The sequence below is a fragment of the Manduca sexta genome, chromosome 27 (assembly GCF_014839805.1).
Source record: "Manduca sexta isolate Smith_Timp_Sample1 chromosome 27, JHU_Msex_v1.0, whole genome shotgun sequence".
NCBI lineage: Eukaryota > Metazoa > Arthropoda > Insecta > Lepidoptera > Sphingidae > Manduca > Manduca sexta.
Window position 1 is genome coordinate 20,073,217 of NC_051141.1, and position 12,636 is coordinate 20,085,852.

The 12,636-nt window shown below is 34.8% G+C and overlaps 1 protein-coding gene across 2 annotated transcripts in view; it reads left to right on the forward strand.

Moving 5' to 3' along the window:
* The window catches only part of LOC115441433 (dipeptidase 1), a 221,398-nt gene that overhangs the window by 170,940 nt on the left and 37,822 nt on the right, over nucleotides 1-12,636 (forward strand). For both annotated transcript variants that reach the window (XM_030166216.2, XM_030166218.2), the window contains 2 exons: nucleotides 3,033-3,165; nucleotides 9,809-9,965. In XM_030166216.2, the coding sequence (XP_030022076.1) occupies nucleotides 3,033-3,165; nucleotides 9,809-9,965 (290 nt within the window). The remainder of the gene's footprint in view (nucleotides 1-3,032; nucleotides 3,166-9,808; nucleotides 9,966-12,636) is intronic.

A 12,636-nucleotide genomic window follows, 5' to 3' on the forward strand; every position in this document is an offset into this window, starting at 1 on the left:
ATCATACCATTATCACTTTAGAACCGGCGTACGTGTTTGTACTTTGGCTCAGACTTATTTATTTATTTATTTATGACAAATTCAATGTAAGTTTACAGTACTAACACCAAAATACTTAAATTCTTATTAACAAAATTTTAAAACATAATATCTAACAAATTTAAACTCTATAAAACAAAGGATATCATAATTTCTTAACTATGTAAATATTAAATAATTATCAAAAACTGAATACATATACTATTTGCACTTATTATAAACTATCTAGGGACAGCTTAATTACATTATATACAAAGCGGGGTTTGTCATGAAAAAGGTCTAGATCTGCGTGTTGAGCGTGCATAGCGTTGAGTAGTGCGACGGCGCGGGCCTAGTCGCTAAAGCATCTAACGTCATATGCGTGTAATCGACCAGGGGCCTTATTCTCTATCCCGCACGTTATTTTCACAGTGTGTAACAAGCACGTAACACAACGCATCATGTTTAGGACTATAGAAATTTGGCTTACAGAATACCATTCCACGCACATTTCTCGAAGATAACATGACACGGCCGCGTTACGCGTTTACACTATCATACAGAATAAGGGCCCAGGTCGTTCGAAAATGAATATTCGAACGAACAGCATTGTAATGTGTGAAATAAATAAATATGTAAATCCTCAGATTAATAACTAAATATTATTCTGAGTGCAAATCCATTGTACGGAAATGTCGATCGATTGGCCGCGTGAAAATTCTTTGTAGCGTATATTCTCTATACGAATTTTGAGGGAATGTGAAGACTGCCAGCCCATATTAGGTTAACATTGTGGTCTAAAACTCTATCAGAAGTCGAGGAGGCCCGTGCCGAGCAGCAGAGCCGGGCTAAATTGTGTCGACTGTCGTGGGGTAACCATCTTTAATTAAAATATAATTTATAGTATTATACAATTACTATTTAAACTACAAATTACTAAATTCAGTTAGGTGTTAGGTAATGTAATAGAAGTAATACAATCCAGCCTATTGATCTGTTAAAGAAGAATTTCATTTCATGAACTCTAGATTTTCAAATGTACTGTCAAACAAAAATTATTTTCTGCAAAACAAACCCATAAATGAGATTGCTTGATGTATTTTGAAGCCATAAGTATTTGATATACAAATTATACATTACATTTTCGAAAGTTATTGAAATACTAACACCGAATACGTATTTGCATTTCAATAACGTATTTTAATTCTAAGAAATTCAGATGCTGTCCAACCAAAGCGTTGGGCAGCATATAATACAGGATTGGTATATCTATATATATAAAAATGAATCCCTATTTTCCTTGGTCACGCCATCACACGTGAACGGCTGGACCGATTTCACTATTTTTTTTTGTTGTGTGTTGGTATTGTCAGGAGAAGGTTCTTATGAAAAAATAATTCAAAAAATTGCGCAAAAAGTTTAGTGGAGTGCCTGGAGCATTCAAAACCGTAAAACCTCGGATTAGAGTTATAGTGAATGAATTAATATGATCGATGTGGGATATTGTTTTTTAAACTATAAATTGCAATGTTTACCCAAAATTTTTTTGTGCACTCCATTTTTTCATTGTTTAAAAAAATTATTATAAAAAAATAATGTTTGACCATATATTTTCACTTTAAACAGTTTTTTTTTTATTTATATGTTAAATCTTACCTGAGTAGACATATAGGAACATTTTTCAAAGATACCTGTGTATAAAAATAGCAGTAGGGATTTCGAAATTTTGAGAAACGGATTGATTTACACGACTCAGTAAAAGTATTTAAAAATATCAATGAAGACCCCAATAATATATTGCAAGCAGGTGTAGCATGTATTTTGAGTGTATATGGCGCTCCGTCTAAAACTCATGTTTAAATACATTAAGGTTCAATTCTTTCATAAAAGCAACAGCCAAAAATACGAGTGTTCTTTTGTCATCACTGCCTCCAACAACTGATGCAGCGTTTGAGCACCTTAAAAGAGTGTAACTACAAATTCAGATATGGCTAGGAAATGTCGTAGTTATTGAAAATTGGGGATGGAAGTATTCCAATAACATGTACATACATCCCAATAACAATGAATCAATTACCTGTTCCGGATAATTTATTGCAATTGTTATTTTGTAATTGCAAAAAGGGATGTGGAGCTGCATGTGGATGCAGAAAAAGTGGTTTATACTGCAGTGTAGCATGTTTACAGTGCAGCAGAAATAGTTTTTCCAATACTTCACCTATTATACAGGTAGATGAAGTAGAAGAAAATATTTGATATAGACAACAATGTAATATATTTAAATAAACAGATTTTGTACTATTTTTTTTTTCTTTTCATTAGTCGTAATTAAGTACCTTATTTTTTTAAATGTACACAATAGAGTACGTTTCATTTATAATTGAACTGGCCGAGAAATTCCATTGTACATAGCAGATGTCGCTCCACTCTCCCCTCCACGTTTTTCTACCTGTCGAGATCCCTACTGCTATTTTTATACACAGGTATTTTTGAAAAATGTTCCTATATGTCTACTCAGGTACGATTTAACATATAAATAAAAAAAAAATACTGTTTAAAGTGAAAATATATGGTCAAACATTATTTTTTTCATAATAATTTGTTTAAACAATGAAAAAATGGAGTGCACAAAAAATTTTTGGGTAAACATTGCAATTTATAGTTTAAAAAACAATATCCCACATCGATCATATTAATTCATTCACTATAACTCTAATCCGAGGTGAAAACCCCCAGGCGCTCCACTAGTTAGAAAATTTAAGAAAACTTAACGAAATATTAATTTTATATAATTGTCAATTGTTTGAAATAACTGTCAGCGATTGACAGAATGCGCGCTGCGAATTCATAGTTAAGACGGGACAACGTCTGTCAGGTCAGCTAATTAATTATATTTATAACAGTGAATGTTGAAGCTAATAATACTATGTGTACCTTTATGTGTATTTTTTTTTTAATAAACTATACAATACAATACAACCAACTACGCTTTTCTCACATATTTTCTTTTCCAGTTTTGGTCAGCCTTCGTACCCTGCGCCACTCAGAACAAGGATGCTGTACAACTCACCCTGGAACAGATCGACGTCATCAAACGCCTCGTGGAGAAGTACCCACAGTATCTTCAGTTTGCTACCTCGGTCACAGGTAACACTTCTGCGCGACCAGACTTTTAGTGGCTATATGTTTTACTTCACTTCGATGGTGTATTTGTATTACGGTACGACTGCAGTGCTGAGGTCTTGGGTTCGATCCTCAGGTCGAGCAAAGCGATACTGGGTTTTTCTACTCAGTATCAGCCCGAAGTCTGGAATTTCTGTCCGCTATGGCGATAGGCTCGCTCCTATCACACCATGGGACGAAAACACACGGCGAAAAGTGGGTGCATTAGTTGAGCCATTGAGTTGAGTATTGGAGTTAGAAGGCGTAGGTAACGAGGTATGGTTCGCAGCTGCATGATAACCCTTTCTCGCATAATAAATCCCAATACACTATAGTGATTCCTAACGCCATCGCGCCAAAATGTAATTGAAAATTCAAATATTTCCCACAGGAACCAATTAACAAATAACTATTTCCTACTGTTTAAAAGTTCACGTATTTTGCAGGCAAATAGCTCGCAAAAATATTTCATAACAAGATAATTAACAAGAAAGTAGAATAACTACAAAATGCAACTTTTCTCAATTAACTTTTTGCTCTCCTAGTCGCGAAGCGTTAAATGTTAATGGAATATTAAACTAACGGTAATGAAACATAATCTTAGATGAAGTTGTACAGTTAAGTGAGTTTTAACCATGCTTCGGAGGTCTTTGTTTAGCGTGTAATGTTAGAAGTGCGTGATAATATGTTTTGACTGTCAACTTGCGTCAGTACTGAGTAAATTTGGCTAAACCGCTGTTATCGACGCCGAATCAAAATATGTGAATTAGGATGCTCAAAATCTTACGTTACCCGGTATAATAACATTGGGTAATTTAGATGATTAAATAAATAATAAATTGATCTTTTAAAAATTACAAATTTCTGTAAAATTTTGGAAATAACCAAGCATTAAAAATCCATATTTTTTTTATGTTATAGGTTGCAAACGAGCATACGATTCATCTGTTCGTAACTGATACATTTATTGGCTCACAAGATTAGTTTCGTTCCTATTTAGAGTATATTGCCACACACGGATGATGGAAATTGTAATTCCTATATACGTATATAATAAAACTGAATTTGACTTCGTACTTAAAGTATTCTTATACTCTTGGGGCTGTACGCCCTTTACCTATCAGTATATTGAAAAAGCTAAATGACAGCTGTCATATATCATAACATGGCTACCGGTACGAAAGGAAATAAAGTGTTACCTTCTGACAAGCGTCAAACTTCTAAGTTGATACATTTTTTATTTGGTAATGTAATAATTTCTTTGTTAAAGGCAAGGTTATTTGGCGTGAAGGTTCTTGATATGCGAGTCCTACTATACTCTTTTTCGAAATAAAAATTACATTTACTATATATACTTAGTCTGGCCATAAATACTGTTACACTTAATTATAAAAAAATATTACATTTGAATTTCGAATCTGTCATTTTTATACGATTGTTCATTGTGTTTTCTCATTTTGGCGCCAATACATTGTAAAATATTTTGCGATATTAAAATGGTGTGGGGTGATAAAGAGAACCGAATCGCTGTGATAGCATTACACAAAGTAGGTATGGAGCCAAATGCAATTTTTAAAACTCTCCATACACTTGGTATTAGTAAAATGTTTGTGTACCGGGCTATTAATAGGTACAATGAGACCTCCTCTGTTTGTGACAGAAAAAGATCTGGCCGTCCACGTAGTGTTCGTACGAAAAAGGTGGTCAAAGCAGTAAGGGAAAGAATTCGAAGAAATCCTGTCCGAAAGCAAAAGATTTTATCTCGGGAAATGAAGATAGCACCTAGAACCATGTCGCGTATTTTAAAAGATGACTTAGGACTTGCAGCCTATAAGAGACGCACTGGCCATTTCTTAACTGATAATTTAAAGAAGAATAGGGTGGTAAAATCGAAACAACTACTGAAGCGGTACGCAAAGGGAGGTCACAGAAAAATTTTGTTTACGGATGAGAAAATTTTTACAATTGAGCAACATTTTAACAAACAAAATGACCGTATTTATGCTCAAAGCTCTAAGGAAGCTTCCCAATTAGTCGACAGAGTGCAACGTGGACATTATCCGACTTCAGTGATGGTTTGGTGGGGTGTTAGCTATGAAGGAGTGACTGAGCCATATTTTTTGTGAAAAAGGTATCAAAACATCGGCACAAGTGTATCAAGATACCATTCTTGAGAAGGTAGTTAAGCCCCTTAACATCACCATGTTCAATAACCAAGTATGGTCCTTCCAGCAAGACTCGGCGCCGGGTCATAAAGCTCGGTCCACGCAGTCTTGGTTGGAATCGAACGTTTCGGACTTCATCAGAGCTGAAGACTGGCCGTCGTCTAGTCCCGATCTTAATCCGCTGGATTATGATTTGTGGTCAGTTTTAGAGAGTACAGCTTGCTCTAAACGCCATGATAATTTGGAGTCCCTAAAACAATCTATACGATTGGCAGTGAAGAATTTTCCCATGGAAAGAGTGCGTGCTTCTATTGATAACTGGCCTCATCGTTTAAAGGACTGTATTGCAGCCAATGGAGACCACTTCGAATAAGCTTTTTATATTTTTAATTGTTTTATATTTATGTATTAAACTGACACACTGTAAAAGTAATAAATGTTATTTGCAGTTAACAATTTTCTTTTTTCTTTATTACAATATTTATGGCAAGACTAGGTAATTTTATACAAATTCCGAACTTGGGCTATCTGTAATCTGGTGTCAAATTATATCAAAATTCTAACAAAGATATTATTTTAGATAACTTCGTAAACCTAAGCATTTTTATTATACGATTCATTCAGTAAGAAATATCCTTTAATTATAATAAAAATTAGATGCCATGACATTATTATCAGTCTTTCTTAAAAAAAATTCGCAAAGCTATGCTTAGTTAAAACACAAATTTACTGGACCATAAGTCAAAACCTGCCATCTTGCCTCTTAATAAGGTTTAAACTAGGAAAACGGTAACGTTTTTTACAGCTATTTAAGCAATTCTTAATCACTCTTACCGCTAAAATAAGTTTATAAGTAACACTGTTAATTTAAGATCGAAAATCTCACTTATAATTTTTATTTGGGAAGACGATTCGATATTTGTACTTAACGGATTCTACAAGACTACTTAAATCATACAAGCTGCCTTTATCGTGGAAAAGTATGTCTGAAACTGGGAAATTCTCAGTCAACGGAAGCCGTGAGCATCATCTAATACAGCCATACTCAAACTCCGGCCCGCCGGGCCTTTGTGATTGGTCCGCCTGGAGTTACAGGCAAAGCTTTTAAATTTCGCACCCATCAGAATATCATGTATTGCATAGCTGGCTTTAGTGTGACCACCTTTTCTTTTTTCAATAAACACATCGCCAATTTTAATTTATGTTTGTTATTAATACCTAAATATTAATTGCGGCCCGCGCATCAAGACCGAAACGTGTTTGTGGCCCCATGAGAAAAAAGGTTGAGTATGGCTGATCTAATGGAACTATATTTTTCAGCCCGTACATAATGAAACTTAAGAATTTATCGAAAAAATCCTGCCCCGGAAATAAGTAAGGTGACACAGGCGCCGGGAAACCGGTAACATGTTTTTATCGCTAGCAAACTTTAATAAAATGGAGCGACATTTGCCCCGCGTCGCGGGAATTAAATAATGTCGTTAAGTTAGAGTTGTTGGTAGATTACTGGTTCCGGATAATACATAAAGCTGTATTCTTTCATAATTTGGATTTTGTATATATTGGGCAGGCTCAAGCCTGGCAGTGAGACAATATCGTTTGATGAATGAATGCATAAAATAACTGTTTACCATCTAGATATCGACCGTAGCACGTTTTATGTTGACAATATCTTAAGCCGGGCATTCTAGTTCAGTTCGAACGTGTGTCTAGAAGTCGGTGTTGGATAAAAATCTTTCGTCAAACAATACTCTATCTGGACTCTACTCCACTTATCATAAGGTGTAGTGGGGTCACCTTGCGGTGCACGCATAAAATGATAATGAAATGCCACAAATTAATATTTTGTTTTCGTAAACACAATACAAATTAAAGTAATTGGTATAATGTACATTCGAAAGTTTCCACTGTATTTATTTTACATTCAATGTAAAATTATCGAGAAATAATATATTAGGTATTTGAACCCTAAAAATATAACCCCGTTATAAATATACCACTTGATTCATATTGGAATATTGATAGAAATAGCGGCGGGTCAAAATGTTTTCAATTATAAACACATTGCTTTAAAGTACCGTTTCAAACGCGCAAAGGTTAAGGGTTCGTTGAAACTTTATTTTAATAATATATTAATTATTAAAGCCCATTAGTGCTTATTTAGTCTAATTAATGTTTTACCACTGTTTAATTAATAAACTAAATCAACTTTACTATATTCTAATTAGAGATATTAGATACCTATTAGGTTAATTACTGATTAAATATGTATAATGCTCTCAGGCGCATACTAGCAATTTTGTTGATGAAGTAACCGCTGATTTTGGATATGTGACACCGGCTCATAATGTGAATTAGTCCTAAATTAAATGATTAATTTGAAACGTTTTGTTCAAATATATATATTGTAGAAAAATTATACATGAGTTATATAGTCTTACTATTAAACTTATTTTAGCGTTAAGAGTGATTAAGAAATGCTTAAATAGCTGTAAAAAACATCACCGTTTTCCTAGTTTAAACCTTATTAAGAAGCAAGATAGCGGGTTTTGACTTACAGCTGATCGAGTAAATGTGTGTTTAACTAAGCATAGCTTTGCAAAATTTTTATAAGTAACACTGTAAATGTTATTCCCTTAGTTGGGTAGCGAAATTCAATTAAAAATCTAGCGCATGCACGGTTCACTGGGTTTTTTTCCATTCTATAATGTGACAGACTAGATTATACCGCTCCAATCGCGGCTCACTCATGTTTATTAATACTGAATAGAAAACCGAAGTAATATGTGAGATGTTAGGTTTCTTGTCGGTAAACGTTATTAATAATGGGTCAAAGTAATTATTTGTCGCTTCTTGGTGGCACCGTATACGAACTGAGAGAACCTCGGTTTGAATCCGGGGTGAGGTGAAGTGTATGCTATTTAATACGATTTGCAAGAGGCTGGATAGTTTAGGGATTAGCTGGAATGAGCTCGCAAAATTGTTATATGTTATTTGTTATACTAATTCATGTTATATATAATTTATTTTATAAATAGTTATAGTATATAGTTTTATGTCCCGCCTATTCGAATTGGATATATCTTGTTATGATTGTGTGTGATAAATAATAAATAAATTATAATTAACAATTATCAAAATCTTTTCCGCAAAATACTTTAATAAATGATTTAGGCTGACCCCATACTAAGTGACATAAGGGAAGGTGGAGAAGGTAGAAGTTCGACTATTTAGGTAACGTACCGTGGTTTTTAGAAGTCCTGACTAAAAAACAAAATGATAAAGGGCAACGATCCAATTATTATTACTTTAGAAATTTCCTGCCTTCCTAAAGTGTCGCAGCGCGTTCCCCTACCGACCGCACTACACTACGCCGCTACTAATTACCCAGCTACTTACTATCAATCGGATCATTAGTGTGGCAGCGCTCATGGGATGTGAAATTAAGCCCGGCGTTATGTGGGTAAATTGCCATCTACCCGTTTTATGGGGAAAAAACATCGTTACGGTATACAAAGTATTTGGGCAGTTTTTCCAATGAGTTAATTGGCTTATGGTGTTAGTTATTGGAATATTCGCTTCACAAAATTTTACATCGGTTTTTAATATTTAAAACACACATCACGCATTTATCCCCGAAGGGGTATGCAGAGGCGCAACCAGGGCAACCACTTTTCGACAAGTGTTCCGTCCCATGATGTGATAGGGGGCGAGCCTATCGCCATATCGGGCACAAATTCCGGACTCCGGGCTGGTTTTTAATATATTATCCCGAATATCAGATTATTTTTATACTCGCTTCACATGTCGTTTAATAAAAAATCTAACTAGCAAATAAATTCCCACGGGACTAAACGACCTCTTAAGGGAATGAAAAAAGTTATATAATGTTTAAAATTTAAGGAATGATTGTTTGATATGCAAATTATATTACTTTTTAGTTTTCTACAAGTTCAACCTCTGGTTCATAGTACGTTTTATTTTGTAAAGTTTTAATGCTAGAAATTTTAATTTTATACTGCAAACTTTGTTTTTAATAAAATGTTTATACAATTTTATTCAACGACCTGTACTTTAGTAACGTATTCAGCCACAGAACTTAGAGCTCTATATTCTTACACAGAGAGTGCATTTAGTGAGTTGTTAACGTAATCAATTAGTCTGTGACTTGTAAATTTTGCGTAAACAAATGACAAAACAATGACTAAAACTGTCACGTTAGTAAAAAATAAAGTGTAGATTTATTTTATACTCAGACATTTATTAATGAGATACACAATACGATACCTACAACGAGTCAAACAAAATTAAGTACATTTACTCTTTAAGTATGTCTATTCCATCCAGCACAATTGACTGATCAGATTAAAAGTTTAGAAGTTTTCGTTTAATTTATTTTTTCTAATTAGAATATGATATAAATATATTCTTTATTATTAATATGAAACCTTTTCCCTCACCAGACATCCTGCAAGCCCACAGCGCGCGGCCTCGCAAAATCGCCTCCTTGATCGGCATCGAGGGTGGACACTCCATCGGCAACTCTCTAGGCGTCCTCCGCAGCTACTACCAGCTCGGAGTTAGGTACATGACGCTCACGCACACTTGCAACACCCCATGGTAAGTGATCCGCATTGTATCCGCACTCGCATCCATCGTATCCGCTTTCGCATCCAGTTTTGAATGAGTGAGGCCTCGTACTTACTAGACAACGAGTATTAGTTACATAAAATATCGTGCAACGTTACTCACAAATTAAAGATGTAATATTTACATATTGTTATAAAACTTATTTGTTATATTGGCATCCGCGGTGTAATTTCCGTCTCCTACTGGATGCGACTGCGGGCAGAATTTAAAAGCAGCGTCCATAATAAATCAACATGTTTCTAAGCGTGTCCACATTGGTAAACGTGCCTAGATGCGTCTCCTGCACTTTCCGAACTATGGATTGAAATGCAAAACGAATGCGAAATGTTATTATACTATATAGATTTTAGGCAAAGACTTAAAATGTAAAACGTGGTGCGTCGTATCAAACCTAAGGTCTCACATCACACAACGGCTTTAATCAGCTCCGTCTGGTAACCAATTATTGAGCACTCAGGCATAAAATTTAATATTTAGACGAACGTAGTCATAGACTAAGTCCTAGAACTTTGATAAGATATATATAAGGCTCTTATTACATTGAACACACCGCCGACGCGCTTCTCACTACACCGACGTCCTTTAGTACGATCCCGTACAATAAACCTTTTCTTCAATCAAAATTGATTACCATATTGTGTGTCAAAACGTCGTAAGTATCTTTGTGTCACATATAACAACTCCTGAAATGTAGATCTTAAATGCATTCGCATTTAGGAAGAAATTGTCATTCATTTGAAAAATAACGCATAGACCATAGTAATCGGTCTCCAGTCGATTCGTTAAAAATGTAGTCTCCCAAACTCATCGCTGTAATTGCTTTCGCGTTGGTTTTGTGCGTCCTCGAATTAACAAAGCTAACAGCAATGTTTCCATCGGAATCCATTCTGTACTGACTGCAAAACATGTTGTGAGCCCGCACCGATTTCGTAGCGAATTCGCAATGAAATCCCTTGAAATCCGCCAGTGTGAAGGGTCTCTAAAGAAGTGTATTTTTTTCGGCGGCAGAAATTACAAAAAGATTAAACTTAAAACATCATGCAATTGTTAAAAACTAGCAACGGATAATCATAAATATTAAATTACTGCCATTCCTAATTGAATTTCGTGATGAATATTTAATTTCGTACAATATTTTGTAAAATATAAATGAGGTAGCTATCGAACAACATGTTTAACAATAAATATCTTGTTTGAATAATACACCAAAATGTTGCGATTTTTTGTTGATTTTATTAATATTATGTAAAGGTAAAATTTGTCAGTTTAGATGTATATACATAATATCCGAAAGTACTAGTCTGAATGTTATAGCGTTATTAGAAAGGTGCCTTATCTTTGAGTGCTATGGGCTACTTATTATTCCAACAAATGACTTTAATACTTGCGGTAATGCAAGCATATACATATAATTCCTGAGTGAAACTGCGTAAGTTCCTCATAGTTATGAAACAATCTTGAAGACGTGAAGTATTTGACCTGGGAACTGATTCCTGGATGATAAACTTAACAACTAAATCACAATATAAGTACTAGGCGAGGACAACACGTAGCTAGTCATATTATATTCCGACCAACACTGCCAACAAATAATACAAACATTACTCAAAACGTCGGGTTACAAAGCTATTCGCTGCTCAGACTCATAAGATTTTATCTCATACAAATGATTTGCAATGTCCAGTATATTATAGAAATTAATTATCTTAACTTAACTAATCTTATTTCTTACTAATATTACAAAGGCGAAATTTAGTAAAATGTTTTGACGTTTTTTTTTAAATATAGAACGAATTATTAATCTATTTTTTTCAAATATTAAGATATCCCGGCATCGTAAAGCTGGTGCGGTAAATCGCTACAGTACACGCAGGCGAAGCCGCGAACATCCATTTCCCTATAAATTTTCCTCGATCATTCAGTCCCGTACATAAGTCTCAATTAAACCGTCTTATGTTTTATATAATATATAGATTTTATCAGCGGCTCCGAGAGTGTGCGAAAGTTCTTCCGGGATAAACATTTTCCCGGGATATATAGTATTAGTCTATAGCACTCAAATCGGTTCAGCAGTTCCATAGATTAATTCCTACAAATATACAAACTCACAAACTTTTCCTCTTTAATATTAGTATATATTACAAATATGTAATAAAAATGAATGTGTGTATGTATATTTCTTATGGACTCCAAAACTGCTGGAGTAATTTAAATGAAAGGTGTAGGCAATCTGGTACTGGTGGTAGGTCTCTCATATGTGAGAGTTCGCCTGGGTAGGTACCACCGCAATGTCTATTTCTGCCGCCAAGCAGCAGTATGTAATCACTGTTGTGTTCCGGTTTGAAGGACATTGTAGCCAGAGTAACTACTGCACATAATGAGACTTGTCATCTCACGTCTCAGGATGGTGAGCGCAGTGGAATACCAAACAATACTTGATAATTCAAGGTGTTGGATGGTGTTTCTACTGTTTATGGGCGGTCGTATCACTTACCATCAAGCGAACGGCAAGCTCGTCTCGTCATTCAAAGAAATAAAAAAAAAGTCTTCAGATTAGCCCAGAGTGTCATTCTGTGAATTTTCGCAGCGATCGGACCACTAGAAGTCATCTATAATTAATTATCTATAGATGGCTATAGGT